Source organism: Pimephales promelas, chromosome 5 (genome assembly GCF_988280905.1).
Source record: "Pimephales promelas chromosome 5, fPimPro1.hap1.1, whole genome shotgun sequence".
NCBI lineage: Eukaryota > Metazoa > Chordata > Actinopteri > Cypriniformes > Leuciscidae > Pimephales > Pimephales promelas.
This window is the reverse complement of record NC_142773.1, coordinates 30,866,290-30,887,455: the sequence shown is the minus strand read 5'-3', so window position 1 is coordinate 30,887,455 and position 21,166 is coordinate 30,866,290. Positions and strand designations below refer to the sequence as shown.

At 37.9% G+C, this 21,166-nt stretch overlaps 1 protein-coding gene across 2 annotated transcripts in view; it reads left to right on the top strand.

Moving 5' to 3' along the window:
- efna2a (ephrin A2a) overlaps positions 1-15,835 on the top strand; it is a 58,879-nt gene extending 43,044 nt beyond the window's left edge. Inside the window, exons 2-4 of one of the 2 annotated variants that reach the window (XM_039678137.2) lie at positions 8,129-8,421; positions 12,816-12,881; positions 14,431-15,835. In XM_039678137.2, coding sequence (XP_039534071.1) covers positions 8,129-8,421; positions 12,816-12,881; positions 14,431-14,549 — 478 coding nt within the window. In that variant the 3' untranslated portion in view covers positions 14,550-15,835. Of the gene's footprint in view, positions 1-8,128; positions 8,422-12,815; positions 12,884-14,430 lie in introns of both variants that reach the window. The other variant, XM_089131285.1, reaches the window with a different exon arrangement.
- The last annotated feature ends 5,331 nt before the right edge of the window (positions 15,836-21,166 follow it).

Below are 21,166 nucleotides of genomic sequence, written 5' to 3'. Positions count from 1 at the left end.
GTTGGTACGTGTTTGCTCTTTTGGTCTGCTCCAGTTTCGGGAAGTTTTTCATGAATAATTTCAGGTTTGTGTTGGATTTTGGAGTCGAGTCACCGGGTCTCGTTTATGGGCCGTGTTCGGGCTTCAGCTCGTCACTCCTCAGCAGTCACCTTCACCGAGCTAGTCTTCTGCGTGTAAAGGCAATCAGGATATTCATTCTCTCTCCATTCGCACAAATCACAATCATGTTGTAAAGTGGGTGATGATGGCTGTCAGTTGAGCTGCATGTTGGGGCACGGCCTCATTGGAGTCCTGTCAGTGGAGAGAAGATTCCCTTTCACTCAGTTTTCATCCACTGTGGGAATTCAAGAGTCTTGTTTAGTTTCAGGCACGAGTGTAAAATCCACTCCACGACAGCTTTGAGCCCAGCTTCATCTGTAGGACTCTCACGAAGAGGCTGAGTGTCTCCTCTGTGGACAGCTGTCCAGCATCATTAGGCTTCCTCCATCAGGGAGACACGTGCCCACTGTAGATCACCTCGTCAGGTGAGGTGAGACGAGACTCTCAGTTCCCTTCAGCAGAAAGCCATTGTTCACACTGCACGCAAATCCGATTTGGTTTTCAAATCCGATCTGATCCGTCCGCACTGTCATTTTGCAAATGATAAAATCTGTTCAGAGCTTGTAGTCAATATCCACTGAATCACTATCTGTTTGTACAGCGTGTAAGCGTCAGAACAAATATAAGAGACTTTCATTTAAAACGACTGAAAATAACTGTCAGTGTTAAAGGAGAGGACACAAAGCTGGAAATTGTACCTAATGACATCTTGCTGTGATGCTGATCTCGCAGGGAATATTGTGTGCCTAAAACTGCTGACTCTATTTCTCATTCACTACTCACAACATAATGAATGTCTCGCAGTTTGATATATGATAAAACAGTGAGCAAAAATGAGAGTATTTGAGTAGTGTAGAATACTGTGTATTCTGTTACATGCATTGTCATGACTGTACTGAATAAGAAAAAAAAACTACTTGACACCTGATCTGACCATTGAGACTGGGATATCTGGAATCAGATTGCAAAAAAATAAAAATAAAACAAAATCACATTCTAATGGGGTTTCAAACCACAATTGGATCAGGTTTGTGAACATTGATTCAGAAATTGGTTTGCAAACACATTTCATAGATTAGACTACAAAACTCTAATTGAATTTATTAGTGATAATAAAAGAAATAATAATAAGGTTCATTAATAAAGTCAATTAACCTCTTTCAGGGGTATTACAAATGTATTACAATATATGAAGAGTTCAGATGCAAAAGCCTCTAAATGCCATTTGAAATTTTCTTCTTTGATGATTTTTTTATCAAACTTGTATATTTAAGTTCAGTAATTTCACTTAAATAACAATTAATAGGTAATTATCATTGTCATTTAAGTGAAATTACTGAACTTAAATATACAAGCTTGATAAAAATCATCATTCTAGAAGAAAATTTCAAATGGCACTTAGAGGCTTTTGCATCTGAACTCTTCATATGTTGCCTTTCAAGCTTTGGGGTTGAGATGAGTTTTAAATATTTTTTTAAAAAAAAGTCTATGTTAATTTTTTTTAAATGCATCCTGTGATGGTAAAGCTGAATTTTCAGCATCATTACTCCAGTCTTCAGTGTCACATGATGCTTCGGAAATCATTCTAATATGATGATTTGCTGCTTAAGAAACATTTCTTACTATTACCAATGTTGAAAACAGTTGCGCTGTTTAATATTTTTGTGGAAACAAATCGTTTGTGGATTCTTTGGTGAATAGAAAGATTGAAAAGAACAGCCTTCATTTGAAACAGAAATCTTTTGTAATTACGTACAAAAGTCACTTCTGATCATTTTAATGAATCCTTGGGGAAAAAAATCTTACAGACCCCAAACGTTTAAACAAAAATGTATACAACATAGACATAGCTTTGGATTTGTACTAAGCAGTAATTTGCTTTGTCCTTTTTTTCCGTTGATGGATTTTCTTATCCATTATTAATGTATCCTTCTAAAGGATTCATCAACGACCCAAATGACTCTTGACAATTTACAGACAAAAAGTACTATAATTGTCACTCTTCATGACATAATCCATTTTATAGTCTAACAATGAGACACTTTTGAACTGCTTCTGTTTGACTTGATGCTCTAAAATCCATTCTATGAGAAAAGAATAAAAAATATGTGTTTTATGTCCTGCCCTCTTTAATAAGTTACACAGAAGCTAAAGCTTTGGGTCCTGCCTCCAATATCATGCAAAAGAGCAGACAAATCTCCTGGTTGTGACTTCCGTACGTGAAAGCTCATAATTTCACGTTTAAAATGATTACGGCCCCTGCGAGGCTGCACAGGCTCCCCGCTGGCATGTCACTCCCTATTCGGTGCCGTAGCTAGCCGTGCAAACCGAGCTGCCTAACAATGAGGCAAATATTAGGACCGACAGTGCCTGTGGTAAGATGCCACACTCCCGATCCGGTAATTGTATTCAAAAGTATTATTTCTTCCCATGGAGATGCTTCTCTATCCCTGCTGTGTTTCTGTCTGAGCGGAGGGGAGTAATGAGGCCGGCTGTATGCTGCAAGGAGGCTGTGGACGCCTTCATCATAAGGATGGGTCGCTCCCTCCAGAGCCCAGGAGCCTGGCTGCAGATCTCTGCCACTGTGACCAGAGGCAGAGTTACGATCCAAACGCCATCTATCATACAGCAGCTTGCTAAAGCAGTCAATGGCCCTGATTAATCACTTCGGCCAAGCATTGCTTTAGGAGGACTGATCGAGTCTGGATATTAGGGCTTTATTTTATTTTTTTACACCCTCCATCAATGCCATATAATAGATTAGATTGCATAGTGCATGAGTTCAGTCACTCGCTGTGATGTGTGTTGCAAGAGAATCTTTCTAGAAAGTGTCAGTAATTCCTCAATGAAATATTAAGAGTTTCCACGATAAAAGAAATCTAAAATCTTTATACACAATTGGCAAAAGTTCTTAGAAATGCTCTCATGTTGGTTTCGGTTTGAAAAGCTTCTATAGCATTTTCTAGGAAAGTTTCAATTAAGGACTTTAAAGATGTCATGTGGTGTAACCAAGGAAAGAGAAATAATATATTTTCCTCAAACCTTACGCGTGTACACAAGTACATGTGACATTTTATTTTATTTATTATTTAAAATATATACAGTGGTGGCCAAAATGATTAGAACGGTAAGATTCATTTAATGTTTTGATGTCTCTTCTGCTCACCAAGGCTTTATTTATTTGATTTAAAATACAGAAAAAAACAGTAATATTGTGAAATTTACAAAAACCGTTTTATATTTGAATACATTTTATGTAATTCAAATGTAATTTATTTCTGTGATTAAACCTGAATTTTAAGCATTACTGCAGTCTTCAGTGTCACTTGATCCTTCAGAAATCATTATAATATGCCGTTTTGCTGCTCAAGAAACATTTTATTATTATTAGCAATGTTGAAAGCTGTTGTGTACTATTTCTTTTCAGGACTTTTTGATAAATAGAGAGTTCAAAAGAACAGCATATATGTAAAATAGAAAGCTTTTCCAAACATAATAAATGTCTACTGTCATCTTTGATCAATTTAATGCATTGCTGAAATAAAATTTCTTTAAAAAAAACTCTTAATGACCCCAAATGCTGTTCTTTTGAACATTTTATTCATCAAATAATTCTGATTCATCAATATTTCTGAAGGATCATGTGACACTGAAGACTGGAGTAATGATGCTGAAAATTACACTTAACCGTCACAAAAAGTAAATTGTGATGAAATATCAAAATATAATATCAAATATATATCCAAATAGAAAACATTTATTTTAAATTGTAAAAAATATTTTATAGTGTTTTTGCTGTATTTTGGATCAAATAAATGAAGCCTTGGTGAGCAGAAGAGACTTCTTTTAAAACAATAGAAAATCTTACCCGTCTAATAATTTTGCCCACTACTGTATATATTTAATAATATTGACATTTTTATTACAAAGAAAATATATAAATATTAGTTTTTAAATATTTAAGATTTTAAAGCATTGAAAAGTATTTTTTTAATTTTTTTGCAAATGTCATTATTTATTCATCAATATATTTTAGCCTTGCCTTGTCATAATGTCATGAGATCAAATGATCTGATGATTTTTAGGACATTTATTGAGCTTGTCACAGCCATAAGGCCTTCTCTATGATATTGCGTGTTATCATTTTGATTGTGCTGATTTAAAATGATGTATCAACCTAATGAAGTACCCTGGACAACAGCAACCGTGTTGACATCATCGTGCAGGCTAGATTTGGCTCTCTCATCCAGCGTTGCTGTCATTTGGGCAAACTTGTTCAGAATGGCAGCACTCTCTCTCTCTCTCTCTCTCGCTGTCCCTTTCTCTTTCTCTTTTGGCAGCGTCAGTACATCCTCGCTCCTCTTGACATAACAAGGTCCGGTTCCCAAGCCCCTGCATCAGATGCGGGCAGCAGATAGCCCCAGCGATAAGTGGCTTTTCTCCTCTCTTTTATCTCGCATGGAAGAGCTTTGCCTTGGAGCTTTGCATTCACAACATTGTGGCAGCCCTTTGCTTTTCCATATCATTAAAAGCCCCCAGTGTCTAGCAGGGCTGGCATGATGGCAAAAGGCCTGCTTGTGGCAAGAACACAATAAGTGGGGCTGGAAAGCCTCCAGTATCACATCGTACCGAGCCGCTGCGATGCCTCACAATGTGTAACGCAAGTGTGTGTAATGCCAGAGTTTCGGCTCCACCACCTGAAGATTTACAGCAGTGTGTGTGCGCTGTGCGTGCATGTGCCTCAAGTGATCCTTTGGTACAAAGACTCGGGGAAAAAAGTATGCAAGACTTCCTGCGAGGCTTAAAGAAATGCTCACATGCTGCCATCTTCACTATTAATAGCAAATTTTGCTGGTTTCAAGTGTGTGTGTGTGTATGAAATGTTTGTAGAAATGCATGTTTTTACCAAAAATAAGTCATTTTGAATTTTTCTAAGTGGTTTACATAGAATTCTGATGTCTACTTTGGTGGAAATCCATGTTTAACCAATCATGTGCAAACCACCATGGATGATGAACCTTACCTATAACTCTAAATGTCAGTCTGACTGTATGTCATTGTGTTTTTATAGCAATTTTAGTTCAACATGATTGATGAAAGTTGTGAAGTATACTATTAATACTGAAATCTCTCAAAACACATTATTTTGATAAAAGAAGAAGAAAGTTGAGATTAAGAAGAGGTTTTTCTCCTTTGGGATTGAATTATTTATGCATTAGAGGGTTAAAAACATTTAGAAGTTTTTGTACCAGCGCATATATGTCCTTCAAAAAGCTTGTGTGCAACGTTTACAATTTTCTCAAATGTTGTTTACCAGAATATGAATGTTCAGCTCCGGTATCGTTGCATATTTTCTCCGATTGTGACAGTTTAGATCCATCGAGCTCTCTGTCTAAAAGCAGCTTCAGATACTTGAATGTGAAGATCTTCTGAATATCAAAGTTGTGAGAGACAAAGGGAAGACGACAGCAGGTGAATGAGGAGCGGCGTGCTGTGAGGAACTGAAGAGTGTTTGTTTAGAATTCTCCATGATGCTCCGCCTATTTGGGAAAGCAGGGAGATATGCGTGTGTGTGTGTGTACATGAGAGAGAGATCTTTTGATATTTCTGAGCACGAGCATCAGTTTATGATTCAGCTGTCTCCTCATCATGTCTGTTAACACTTGCCCCCCTCCCCCCAAACCACCGTCGGGAATAAAAATCCATTTATTGCGCGATCCCGTGTTCAAATCTGAACCAATCAGCGGTTATTTTTAATGAGGTTATGGAAGCCGCTGTAAATTCACAGATCGATATTTCACCATGAACCATAAACAAGTTCCTGATGTGCTTCGGGAGAGTTTGAGAAGGTCAGACTCAACAGAAGAAATGTGTTCCTGGAAAGATCGTGAAGGATGGGTTTCACGCACACACACACAAGGTTGCGATCCCTCAACATATGCTGGGATGTTCTGCTCGAACTGATATATGTCCCCTCGGTAATCTGTTCATGCTTGATTAGAAAGAAATATCTCCGCAGCGTTTACGTTGAAGGTCAGGAGCTCCAAACTTTCCGGAGATTTATTCCTTTTGATAGTATAAACAAGTGATTAGACAAACAAGTCACTTGGACTTGTTTGAAAGGACCTAAAATACATTTGTCCGCTTAATGTAAACGTGGGTGAAGACAGATGAAATTGAGGTAACAGTTTGGGAGTGCGGCTAATCTACAACAGGTGGACCCGATTTAGACTGTGAGAGCTGAATTACAGTAACATATCCAGAGATGTTCCGCAGCATGGAAGTCATTTACGGCACGTTTTATGGTGCGTGGGTATTTGTGTGTGTGTGTGTGTGTGTGTGTGTGTGTGAGAGAGAGAGATTGTGACTGCAAACATCTGAAAGAGCCATTAACAGAGGGCAAAACAAGCTGCCTTTTGGAAAGGCACTTGATGTGAGGAAATCACTGTGCCAATAGTTTGTCTTGTTAAAGGAAAGACAGGCAGGTGCTGTAGAGGGCAGCTTGTATAGATGAGAGCACAGGACCTCATTCTGAACACTGGAGGTAAATGGACCAGTTCCTGATGGTCCTTCCTCGCTTACAGAGGTGCCAGTGCTTTCTGCTGTTTTCACTCTATAAAATTGTCAATCTATGACAAAAAGGGAAGGTTTACATGAGGTGCACTTTTTGAAAATATTGTGCTATTGGTTAAATTTCTGCTATTCATTGCGGTTTGAAAAAATTTAGTCTTGTTTTGGTTTCTAGTACAAATTTGTAAACATTCATGAAGCAAAATGCATGCATGGATGCATCTCACGAAAACATGTTTTGGTCATATTTCACCAAAAGAAAAGAAAAGAAACACACACACAGAGTATGTATTCAAAAGTTTGGGGTCAGTAAGATTTATATTATAAATGACTTTGATGTCACATTTGATTAGTTTAATGCATGCATAGAAAGCTTTGTTGTTCTTTTAAAATTCACTAATGTAATACAAAAAATAATGCTTTTATTTGTATTAATTAAAATCAGTCAAATAAAAACCATTGCATTAGTGACTCTTTTTTTTTTGCATTAAAATAATATTAATGCAGTAATTCTTGATGGTAGAATAATTATTCATATCATGCAAATATAATAAAAGATGACCCTGACATATCCATGCCAACACAAAATTGCTTTAAGGCCGTCAAAAAAATGTGACTTGTCTTGTTCCAGTTGGCACAGTTGTTACTTGTTTTAAGCATAAAAACCCCTCAATACATCTAATGTTTTATGTTTTATTTTGTCAACAGCAATTTATTTTTCATTCAAAGGCATATACTCACAGGACTCTGACAACACAGTAGTGTCACACACATTCGCAGCCTCTGTAGGTCACACTGACTTTCAAACTGATTCACTCATGCTATCTTTTGCCTTCCCACCCGTTCTCTCTCCCTCTCCCTTCTTTTTTCTTACGCTCTGAGAGCTGCATTCTCATGAAACGCTCACAAATGCAAAGCATGAAAAATTATTTTATGGTGCTAGTGTGGTTCAAAGCTTGGATTAAGGGTGGAATTTAATATGAAGTTGATGATTTATATGACAAGCTCAACTCGCTGACTACATTTGTGTTTTTTTGTGAACATAATCTACATTTTCATTCATTCATGTTGCTACTGCACTAACCCAAAAATATGAACAAAGTTGTTTTTTAAGAGGTCTATTTTAGGCCCTAGTCAAAGATTTTTCTTTTTTCTCATTACAGTATTACAGCGAGAGTTTGGTTTTCTGTGTGTTCTGGTTTGCCATTCTCTCTCTCTGCATAACGGTGACCTAGATAGAAAATATGCATTGTGGTTATTCATTCCAGCTTATTCTGTTGTGTTCCCTGTGATTTTCTGCCCAACAGATTTAGCCTTTGTGTGTTAAACATCGTTCTTTGCTGCTGTATGGTTTGAATGGAAGCCAAATAAAAAAAGGAACCAAAGATTATTTCAATTGTCCAATTGTACCAGAAGTTATGTCAGTCATTCAAATCTAAAGCTTGACTCTCCGTTGCAGGTTCTGGCAGGGCGAATACACGGTGGCCGTGAGCATCAACGACTACCTGGATGTGTACTGTCCGTACTACGAGAGCCCCCAGCCTCACAGTCGCATGGAGCGCTACATCCTTTTCATGGTGAACCACGACGGTTACCTCACCTGTGAGCACCGCATGAGGGGCTTCAAGCGGTGGGAGTGCAACCGCCCCCAGAGTCCCGACGGACCCCTGCGCTTCTCTGAGAAGTTTCAGCTCTTCACCCCCTTCTCGCTTGGTTTTGAGTTCCGGCCTGGGCACGAGTACTATTACATATGTAAGTGTGTGCATTTTTTCATTATGTGCACGTTTCCGAAGTGGCATGTGCCAAACTTCTAAAATAAGACAAAGTCGACTTAGTGTTGCAGTGGTTCTCAACCTTTTTGACGCTCCATTGTAACAGTCCCCAAAAGTTTTCCAAGGCCTGACATTTCTAGTTTCTGTAAATTTAATTTTGGGATTCCAGAAGTTTTAAAAACAGAATGTTCTTAAACCAGTGATACCATTGTGATTCACTAATTATAAGGATTAGGATTTTTTACTCTCAATTACTCGGTTTGGCTGCTCCATATATTTTTGATCTTCTTTCATTTTATCATACATCCAGACACCTCAGATCAACCAGTAGTTTATGGTCACGTCTTAAACTGAAAGGAGATCGTGCCTTTTCAGTGGCTCTGGAATAATCTGCCACTTTACATTAATTCAACATATGATGATTTTAAATCTATTTTCATAAGTAGGTACAGTAGTATACTTTAGTACATTGCATGTGATTGTTTTGTTTTCTAGTTTTAATATTGTTTTCTGAACTTTTTACAGCACTTGTTGTTTTTAAATGTGCTTTATAAATAAATGTGATTGACTCTTTTAAAAGTAGGCTACCACATCAGTGTTATTTTAGCATTAATTATTATTCTTTTTTTAATTGGCTGGAATTTTACATTTTCAGTTTTAACTCGTAATGTTTAATCTTTTTGTTATGTGCTTGGTCATTTGTATTATTTCAGTTACTTGCCCGGACAACGTTTCTAAGGTTTTCTATCTAGTATTTGTTCTATTTACTTAAATTAATTTTACTTATAGTTAATTATTACAACACTGCCTCACATAAGTTTTTCAAGACAGTGGGAACCAGTTGTTGTGGAGGTTAAATACAAATAAGAAATATCTCGTTTGTGCTTGTTTTGGTTTATTTTAAATAATTTAGTCATCTTGAGATTCCAGGGTTTTCTGGGAGGCCCTGGTTGAGAACCACTGCAATGCGGCTTATTTATTTAGGACAAAAAAAAATGTCCATTTACATGTGATGTTTACATGATTTTGAGGTAAAAGGCATACTGAACATCATTGCACATTTCCTATGATGCTATTATTATTATTATTGATATCGTAATACATTAAGGCCTAGTTTAAAAACAGGGCTAAGCCAGGATTAAGTTTAATTAGGACATTTAAGTAGCTTTTATAAACATGCCTTAGGAAAAAAAGACATTACTGTTGTGCATCTAGGGACAAAACAGTGGCACTGACATAATTTAAGATATGTCAGTATAAACAGCTCAACATGCATTTTAGTCCAAGCATTAAGCATTAGCATTAAATCCAAGTCTCAAAAAGTAATTGAAATTTAAAAACGAATTACTACAACAAAACATAAGCATATTTTGTGTAGCAATTATTGGCTACGACTAGATGTTATTGCTTGGTAAATAGGTTTATTTATGGTCTCAAAAACAGAGGTACATCTTTAATTTAATTATATCTGAGTAGTAACTATACGTAATCTGAACAGGAGTTGTTTTCTTTGTAATTAGTTTGTTTTGACCAGTTTGTGGACTGGCTGTGAACATGACAGGCTGGCATTATGGCATTGACAGGGTCAATCAGCCAATCACAGAGACTTTATGTGACTTTTCAGACTGCATTCACGTTCAGCATTCATTGGAATCTCTGAGAACACAATGAGCTGCAGGGAAGCAAAAGAGACGCTGCCTAACTCTGAAACCTCAGCTGGTGGACCTGAGAAAAATGAGTGTTTTACGTGCAGTTTGAGCTTGTATTTCACACTATTTGTTTTGGTATTTCTTTTCTGTCATTTGTATTTTTTTCTTTCATCCTTGGTTAGAACGTTCTAAAGTTACAGGACATTTTGAAAGGCACGGATAGTTTGTGAGAGAAAAAGAAATTTTGAAAAAGAGATGCTTTAATCTCAAAAGCTTTAGCTTTTCCTAAATGAAAAACATCCAGTAGGTCATTCCCATTATCCTGCACAAAGCTTTAAACTGGTGTGTTCAAATGGAAAACTTGTCCTTCAAGCATTTGTTTTACTCTCCTCTAGTGAAGACAATTTAGTGTGGCTAAACCAAATTAAAAGTAGACATTCAACAAAAAAACATCTATTCAACCGCCTAGCTGTTTTAATATGATAACATGAAAGACTTGTATCAGTAAGATGCCGGGAGAAAACAGGGAACGGCAAGCAAATCAATAATTTATATGGTAATTACAATTCCTGATATGGGAGGCTGTGGCGTGGGCAGATGTGGCTGGGCCGGGAGCCACCTGTGTACAGTACAGAGAGTCTGGTGACTTTGAGCTCTCGTCGGCTTTGTGTCGCAGAAGCGCTCTGTCCATCAGCAGCCACTCGCACAGCGGCCGGACAGGCCTTCCTTTCTCCCATGGAGATTGCCACAGATCCTACATGCTTTTCATTTGACTGCTGATTATTCCCTGATTGACAGCTCAAACTGAAAGGGAGCGAAGCAGGCGCGGAGGGGGCGTCGTTCTGAGTCAACATCCCCTCCGCCCAAACCCCCCCCCCTAAATCAGCAGGGCGTAACGCTGCTTATCATACACGCCGCAGTGTTGTCTCCGTGCACGAGAGAGAGAGTGAGAGAGATGCCATAATAAACAGGCAAAAAGGTTCAAAGATACCCTTCAACTCTGTGTTTCTGCCCCCAAACTGATTTTTAATGCATCTGCCTCGCAGCTCCCAGCCAGGTCCTGCATTGTGAAAGCTTTTGTTTCAGGCTGAAGGGGCAGGGCTGGAAAAGGCCTTCGGACACCCCCACTCCCCCACCAAGACGGCCCCATTCAGCACCCCAGCCGCTCCCTGAGAGGATTGTTTGGTTACCGGCAGCTCTATGGGCGTCATGGTCCCTTGAGGGATTGATGCTTTGAGGCAGGGTCGATGGGGTCAGCGATGAGAGATGGATCTGAGAGGTTATCACGGGGGAAGTGGGGGCTGATCTCGATTGTCTGCTAGTAAAAGAACACGTCCATCAGACCTGGTCAGACTTAACCCCCGGACTTCCATCTCTCCGCCCGTGTATTGATCGGCTGTGATGACATCTTGACAGGCGTCTTCTACACAGCTGCCGGCGGTTGAGGTTGGGTGCTCTCCAATGAACCTAGGATCCGGTGTGCTGGACATGCCACAAGAATACACAATGACCTGGGGTGGGCAATGGGGCGTGGGGGAGGGGGAGGGTTGTTCAGGTTAAGAAAATGACAAACTCAAGACCAGGGTTGGATTTTTTTAGGGATCCACTGAAAACTTTCGTGAAAATACAAATATCTAACATATCTAGCAATACTCTAATAGTGGTTAGAAAGAAAAGATGCATCGGAAACGTAATTTGTAAACATTTTCAAGATAATATTGTAATAATTTTTATACATTTTTTGCTTTAATATGGTGATAAAACTATATACTATATAAAAAAGCCAATAATTTATAAATTATTAAATAATAAAAAATAAATTATTGGCTTTTTTATTCTCTCTCTCTTCCTGTGTGTGTATATATATATACACAGAAAGAGAGAGAGAGAGAGAGAGAGAGAGAGAGAGAGATAAGAAGTTTGGGGTCAGTAAGATTTTTTTATGTTTTGGAAAGCCTCTCAGCAAGGCTGCATTTATATGATCAAAAATGAGATTATTACAATTAAATGATTTTTTTTATACATTTCTATTTTAATACGTTACTATTCAAAATACTGTCACTTTTGGTCAATTGAAAAGCTTCCTGATCCCATATATATATATATATATATATATATATATATATACGTTTGTCATTTCTTGTCTGTATTCAGGGTTCGTACTACAGCAGCTTGAGCGGTACATCATGTGCTGGGTTTTCTTTGTGGACATTAGACTGCAGCCAAGTTCAAATAAATGATTTCACTCCCCCCTTCTTTCACAGAAGACCCTATAAGGAAATAAGCAGGAGATGTGTTGTGTCTGGAGCACAGAGATGAATGAAGTAATCTGTCAGAAAGCTTGTGTCTGGGGAGCAGAGATGAACTGTGTTGCTGATGTTCTGGTGGAGCCGATCTGATGGTAGACTGCTCGCTGACTCAATAGTGACTCTTTGCTCTCAGGTCACTGAGTGCTATGTGGGGTAATTTGCTATGGGAACATTGCGTGTCGCAGGCCATTGTATATGATGGCACCAAGCTGGTGAAGGTCATAGCAATTTTCCTGAAATGAAGAAAATCTCAGACTTTGTTCTTGATTTGGTTGTCAATGGATCAAACATCTACAAGCGTTACCTCACAACAGCAGGAGGATCTTAAACCGGATTGACTCATTGGCTTGCTGAACGATTCTGTTTGTCGCAAGAACATTTAGCTCATTATTTCTCTTTTACTTCCTTTTCAACAGCCTCTCCTCATCCTAACCACGCTGGCAAGCCGTGTTTAAAGTTGAAGGTGTACGTGAAGCCTACAAGTAAGTCACGCTCTAACTGTTTCGCCCTGTCGGCATAGAAAATAATATCCCCTCATGTCTACAGGTCAGCCTTCTGTTAGGCATAACAGGAATGCAAAAATAAGCAGTGTTTGACACATTTTCCTGGAACATTTTGTTAATGAGATGTCATATTTATTTTCAAGCTGTGAGAATGTGTTCAAATGCAGTCTGCAGCTGTTGAGGTTTAATGGGACTATAGGATTATGACTATTGTGGATTTTTCCTTTAGGATTTTACCTTCCTTTCTCACCAATGGAACTGAATCTTAAATTCTACCAAAAATTTAAATTTCTTACAATTTCAAAAATCAAGATTTCTATGGAGCATACTGTTAAAGAAGATATTTTGAGACATGTCTCAGTGTTGTTATTTTTTCCCATACGATGCAAGTTATCGGTAACCCAAGCCAATGTCCGGTTATTCAATTCAACATTATGCAAAATATATATAATACTACCCGACTATAGCATATAGTATAATTCTATTGTGAGACTACAGTATACATTGTAATTGTTTTGTGGGAAAAAAGATGTACTTGGTAAGAAGGAAAGCAAATAAAGTACGATTGAAACACATTTAGTAAATTCTAGACAGAATAATGAACTCAGAGAAGAAAAGGAAACAGTGTGTTCACTTTCGTTGTCACTCCGAGTTACGTCGGATGACGATGAATGGGGTTTCGCTTAGAAAGCCTATCAACTTAAGGATTACAAAACGAGCCAATGGCAAAGAAATGACATGGGCCTGCATGGCGTAAGTCCGCCCACCTCGTATAAAAGCAGGACGCTGACAATATGTAGATATGTTTTTGCTTCGGAGCCAAGTTTATTAGCCATCTCTGAACTGTCAGCCTTTACAGACGAGTGAGATTTTCCGATGTTCATGTGACTGCGATCTCCCAGCGAGTTTACACTTCCTGTTTATCTGTGCAGTGGTTTGTCAGTGAGTGTGTTTCTCCCTGGGAATTTAATATATTTTCACTTAATATATTTCAATAATTTTTTTACAGTTATTACTGTATTGGTCAATCAATAAATGGAGCCTTGGTGAGCATTCTCCAAGTCTCCGTGAGATTTCTTTTAGACACATGGGCCGTCCAAACTCGGTCCTGGACGGCCACTGTCCAGCAGAGTTTAGCTCCAATTTGCCTCAACACACATATCTGGAAGTTTCTTTCTAGTATGCCTATAGACCTTGATTAGCTGGTTCAGGTATGTTTAATTGGAGTTGGAGCTAAACTCTGTCAGACAATGGCCACTCTAGGAGCTGATTGGACACCCACGGTTCAGAACAACAGCGTTCAAGTTCCATTTGGAAATACAGCGTTTACTTTAAATTCATTGGCACAGATATGTCAGGTTGGTGTAATCTATGAAAACCTTGTGTGAAATGTGAACCAGATCCTCTGCCTCAGTAATTAAACTCTAATCAGGTCACTGCTGTGGGCCCCTGCTGCTTTGAGTAAAGGTATGCATTTCCTATAGCGCTTCTTCTCCGTGTGCTGTCTCTCTGTGTTTGTGTGTTTCAGATGGTTCGGGCTATGAGTCTCCAGAGCCCTTCCTGACTGATCAGAGCCAGCGGTGCAAGGTGGACGGCCCGTGCATAGCTGTGCTCCTGCTTCTGGCCTTTCTGCTGGCCCGCGTTTAAGAAGCACCACCGCTGTCCAGACTGCCTACCGCTCTCCCTCCATCCATACTCCCTCAGGGAAGCCCTCTCATCCAGCCCCCGGCTCACAGGCCAACGCGCAGTCATATTCTTTTTTGTTACTGAACGAGCTCCTCGCAGCTGAACCGAGGACAAAGACGTTCGCCCTGCTTAGCGGCTCATGTAAAGCAGTTGTGAGACTTAGACACCTGTCGTGGAATGTGACCTTTTATATATGCTGTCATGTAATCGAGGCTTGTATTCAATGTGCCATTTTGTCACATTTCAGGGCATAGCGGTTTACAAATGATTTCAGATTTCACTTATTTGGTCAGCTATAATGCCCCCCAAGTCCCCCATCACACCATCTTTACTCCTTACTCCATACTCAGCCCCTGTTTACCCAGAAATGAAGGGATTTCCCCCACCCTAATAACAAATGACACCAAAGGACTCTCTTCAGAGTTTTAGTTTTATTTTCCGTTTGAAGGGAGAGAAGAAATGTGTTTTGTGGTAGCCAGCAGTTAGGGACTTAGTGTTAGACGTTCACATGCATGTGAAACACTGTGAAACAGAAACTGATCTTCTTACAATAGTAACGATATATTTTTGTTAGCAAAAAGGAAACAAAAGTAGACCTTCTAGCCACTCGTTCAGTGTATGGCTCAGCTGGTGGAGTTCGGATGAGACGCAGCCAAATGTCAGTGCTCACTGTTGGCCTTCGCCTCAAAACTATATGTCTACTGGCGGGACAAGGACACTGAATCTCCGAGATGAGAATAATCACTTTGGTGCAAACCCGAATGCCGCTTAATAAAACTCTGCATTGTTTTTTCTTTCCAGCTCTGCGGGACAAACAAGCAATGAAACGCAGTGTGTGTTTCAAAAAATGATCTGTGTGGATCAGGGACTAGCCACTTTTAATTCACCGACACACGCACTGCGGGCATGGCCGAAAAGGGAATGGATTTTTTGTATTCTATTTCATGTTATTTTTGTAGCATTTAAAAGCAACATTAATTATTCATGTGATATGAGAAACGGTTTTAGTGGCAATACAGTGTGTGAGTCAGCAGTCGGACGTATTCAGATGGGCCCACTCTCTCACTCTTACTGTTGTTATTGTGATCTTGTCAAACTGTATTCAGTATTTAAAGAGACAGAAAGCATCTGATTTGATTGTGTCCTCTTTTTCATGTGACATTTTGTACAGCCAACATGTTCTGTCGAAATGAAGAAACATGCAGAAATGAAAAACAAAAAAAAATAAAGCATTTTTGTCTACGAGATGTGAGAAAAGATGCATTGTCTAAAGTCGACAAGTAACATTTTGACTCAGCTTTGTATAGAATAGATGTTATATGAATATTTTACATTGATGCTAAAGGTGCTAAAAGGTCTTTTTTTTTCTCCTCCCAAAATTAAATGACGACACAACACATCTAAAAACTTATTTGTTTTGCTATTCACTGCTAAATTTTCCTGATCTGTAAAGTTCATTTTGTACAGTATCTAAATGTTGATTTTTAAAGTAACTCTATGTAACTAAATTGTGCTACATTATAGTGTTCTTAAGAGAATACTTTATATAATGATGACATATATTTTGAGATAAAAAAGAAAAGGCTTTAGGCATCCTGTGATTTAAAGGTGATTAAATCAGCAAATTATACAAGAAAATATTAGAAGAGACAATAATTTTCTTCAACAAGGATGCATTTAATCCATCAAAAGTGACAGACATTTATAATGTTTCTGTTTCAAATAAATGTGTTTTTTTTATAAAAAAAAAAAAAATCAGTTTCCACAAAAATAGTGCAACTGTTGTAATCAACATAGGGAGTTAACTAGTTAAAGCTAGGGTATACGATTTCAAAGATTGTTCATTATTAATATCCTTGTTTATATGCTGGTTATGGTTATAGTACAATCCTAACAATATGAATAGAAAAAATAATGAAAAAAATCCATTCACTCTATTCCCAGACAGCAAACTGACATTGAATCAACGTGAAAACGACGTCTCTCATGACATCGAAACAACGTTGATCTGGCATTGGGTTTTTTTTATATTAAATATATATATTACTCTTTCACTGTATTTTTGTTTTACTGTATTATTTTTACAGTTTTCATTATCATTTATCGAATTGTGTTTTAGTCATTCATTTATACAAGTATAAACTAAAATATATAATTTGTACTTCTGTTTTAACTCTTAAAATGTAATTAAAAAGGATCATTATAATTATCAGCCTTTGTGAGCATAAGAGACTTCAGAGTTCAGAACAGTTATGTATGCCATAATGTACTAAAAGCAAAATAATATATCAGATTTTAAATAATACTTGAGGTTTTGAAAGTAAACAAAAAGGAATCATTGTACTTTAATTAAAAAATATTGCTATTTCCAAAAACAAATTTTGTTGCCCTTATATTTACACTGTATCAATAGCAAGTGGACATGTAGCTCCATTTACATTTTAATTTGAAAAACTCCTTTTGGCCTTTTTTCCCACACAGATTGTGTTGTTTTATCAATATTAAATACAAATTTAATTATTATGATGATTATTAATATTATTATGTCATTAACTTTGACACTAACCTTTTCTTAACCCATTCAGACCCTGTGTCCATTACAATGGACATCACATGTCAGCCCCCATTTTAACTTCTGGACCATTTCACCTAGTTTAAAGCCTACAGTCCATGAGATTGGACGTTTGTCATCCAATCAAATGCCAGTAAAGCTCTGCATGTAGTAATTATATAAAAAAAACTACATTGAAGAGAAGCATGGCAGCACTTCACTCCAAACACAGAAGCAAGCAACATTTTCTAAGGTGTATTTACATTTTGTATATATTTTTGCCAGTATTTCATAGTTTGTATGTAAAATAGAAAGATTGAACTTATTAATTAAAGTTAAAATCGACTGTAGAATTTCACGTTTTAAATCAGGATTTTTTTTAAAATGTGTCTGTCCATTAGAATAGACAGTAGGATTGAAAGCCTGTTACTGAAGTCACATTTTCAGTGATGCTGATTGAAATTTCTTTTTTTTTAAATATATATATCACAGTACCGATACATTTTTGAAACTTTTTCATGTGCAAAATATACAGTTCTGTAGTGCTTGAACATATAGCTGATGAAAATATCTCAGATGTTGACTTTATGTGGAGTAATGAGGAAGATGGAGATGTAAGAAAAATGTCCATATTTAAAACTTTATAAAGTAAAATAACTTCCGACCAAAAGAACATATGGATTTGACTTAAATCTAAAGCACAACTTAGATATGAATATTTAAAATATTTTATATTAATATATATTTTTTATGGATAGATGCACTTTTATGATGGATAGATGCACTTTTATGATGGATAGATGCACCTTTATCATGGATAGATGCACTTGTATGATGGATAGATGCCCTTGTTCTTTGGCGTTGGCCCCGTCCTTAGCGAGCAAAGCGAGGTTAGCCGAATCTGCATGTCCAGCCCGAGATGAAGGCGGGGGCGCAGCCGACCCCCTGGAGGTAAGGAAGGGACCATCCTGGTGGTGGTGATGGGGAGGATGGAGGGGAAGGTACCATCTTGGAGGTGGTTGGGGAGGATGGAGGTGAATGGCATGCGTCAGCATCTGCGAACTCAGACAAGTATAAGTACCAATCTTTTATACTGTGACTGTTAACACCTGATTGGATAGGAATGAGGTAATACATGACACGCTTATTGAGTCTTCCTTCATGACACGCTTATTGAGAATCCAATCTTCTCAAAACTTCTCAAAAACCCTTCCAGAGCTGAGATATCGAAACTCAAAATTTCGACCAGAAAAAAAACCGACAGTGTTACCCCTTACGTTTTTTTTTTTCGGGCGAAAAATTAAGTATCCCCAATCTTCTCAAAACTCTGGATTCTGATAGAGGGCAATGAGACTTAGTCCTGAGTGCAAAAATGGAGGCTCTAGACCCTTCCAGAGCTGAGATATCGAAACTCAAAATTTCGACCCGAAAAAAAAACGACAGTGTTACCCCTTTCGTTTTTTTTTTTTCATTTTTGGGCGAAAAATTAAGTTTCTCCAATCTTCTCAAAACTCTGGATTCTGATAGAGGGCTGTGCGACTTTGACCTGAGTGCAAAAATGGATGATCTAGACCCTTCCAGAGCTGAGATATCAAAATTCAAAATTTCGACCCGAAAAAAAAACGACAGTGTTACCCCTTTCGTTTTTTTTTTTTTTTTTGGGTGAAAAATTAAGTTTCTCCAATCTTCTTAAAACTCTGGATTATGATAGAGGGCTCTGAGACTTTGACCTGAGTGCAAAAATGGATGATCTAGACCCTTCCAGAGCTGAGATATCAAACTTCAAAATTTCGACCCGAAAAAAAAACGACAGTGTTACCCCTTTCGTTTTTTTTTCATTTTTGGGTGAAAAATTAAGTTTCTCCAATCTTCTCAAAACTCTGGATTATGATAGAGGGCTGTGAGACTTTGACCTGAGTGCAAAAATGGAGGCTCTAGACCCTTCCAGAGCTGAGATATCGAAACTCAAAATTTCGACCCGAAAAAAAAACGACAGTGTTACCCCTTTCGTTTTTTTTTCATTTTTGGGCGAAAAATTAAGTTTCTCCAATCTTCTCAAAACTCTGGATTCTGATAGAGGGCTGTGCGACTTTGACCTGAGTGCAAAAATGGATGATCTAGACCCTTCCAGAGCTGAGATATCAAACTTCAAAATTTCGACCCGAAAAAAAAACGACAGTGTTACCCCTTTCGTTTTTTTTCATTTTTGGGTGAAAAATTAAGTTTCTCCAATCTTCTCAAAACTCTGGATTATGATAGAGGGCTGTGAGACTTTGACCTGAGTGCAAAAATGGAGGCTCTAGACCCTTCCAGAGCTGAGATATCGAAACTCAAAATTTCAACCCGAAAAAAAAAAACGACAGTGTTACCCCTTTCGTTTTTTTTTTCATTTTTGGGCGAAAAATTAAGTTTCTCCAATCTTCTCAAAACTCTGGATTATGATAGGGGCTGTGAGACTTTGACCTGAGTGCAAAAATGGAGGCTCTAGACCCTTCCAGAGCTGAGATATCGAAATTCAAAATTTCATCCCGAAAAAAAAAACGACAGTGTTACCCCTTTTGTTTTTTTTTTCATTTTTGGGTGAAAAATTAAGTTTCTCCAATCTTCTCAAAACTCTGGATTCTGATAGAGGGCTGTGAGACTTTGACCTGAGTGCAAAAATGGAGGCTCTAGACCCTTCCAGAGCTGAGATATCAAAATTCAAAATTTCGACCCGAAAAAAAGACAGTGTTACCCCTTTCGTTTTTTTTTTCATTTTTAGGTGAAAAATTAAGTTTCTCCAATCTTCTCAAAACTCTGGATTCTGATAGAGGGGTGTGAAACTTTGACCTGAGTGCAAAAATGGAGGCTCTAGACCCTTCCAGAGCTGAGATATCAAAATTCAAAATTTCGCCCCCAAAAAAAAACGACAGTGTTACCCCTTTCGTTTTTTTTTCATTTTTGGGCGAAAAATTAAGTGTCTCCAATCTTCTCAAAACTCTGAATTATGATAGAGGGCTCTGAGACATTGACCTGAGTGCAAAAATGGATGATCTAGACCCTTCCAGAGCTGAGATATCAAACTTCAAAATTTCGACCCCAAAAAAAACCGACAGTGTTACTTACCCCTTTCGTTTTTTTTCATTTTTGGGCGAAAAATTAAGTTTCTCCAATCTTCTCAAAACTCTGGATTCTGATAGAGGGCTGTGAGACTTTGACCTGAGTGCAAAAATGGATGATCTAGACCCTTCCAGAGCTGAGATATCAAAATTCAAAATTTCGACCCCAAAAAAAAAACGACAGTGTTACCCCTTTCGTTTTTTTTCATTATTGGGCGAAAAATTAAGTGTCTCAAATCTTCTCAAAACTCTGAATTATGATAGAGGGCTCTGAGACTTTGACCTGAGTGCAAAAATGGATGATCTAGACCCTTCCAGAGCTGAGATATCAAACTTCAAAATTTCGACCCAAAATAAAAACGACAGTGTTACTTACCCCTTTCGTTTTTTTTTTATTTTTGGGCGAAAAATTAAGTTTCTCCAATCTTCTCAAAACTCTGGATTATGATAGAGGGCTGTGAGACTTTGACCTGAGTGCAAAAATGGATGATCTAGACCCTTCCAGAGTTGAGATATCAAAATTCAAAATTTCGACCCGAAAAAAAAACGACAGTGTTACCCCTTTCGTTTTTTTCATTTTTGGGTGAAAAATTAAGTTTCTCCAATCTTCTCAAAACTCTGGATTATGATAGAGGGCTCTGAGACTTTGACCTGAGTGCAAAAATGGATGATCTAGACCCTTCCAGAGCTGAGATATCAAACTTCAAAATTTCGACCCGAAAAAAAAACGACAGTGTTACCCCTTTCGTTTTTTTCCATTTTTGGGCGAAAAATTAAGTTTCTCCAAACTTCTCAAAACTCTGGATTCTGATAGAGCGCTGTGAGACTTTGACCTGAGTGCAAAAATGGATGATCTAGACCCTTCCAGAGCTGAGATATCAAAATTCAAAATTTCGCCCCGAAAAAAAAAAACAACAGTGTCACCCCTT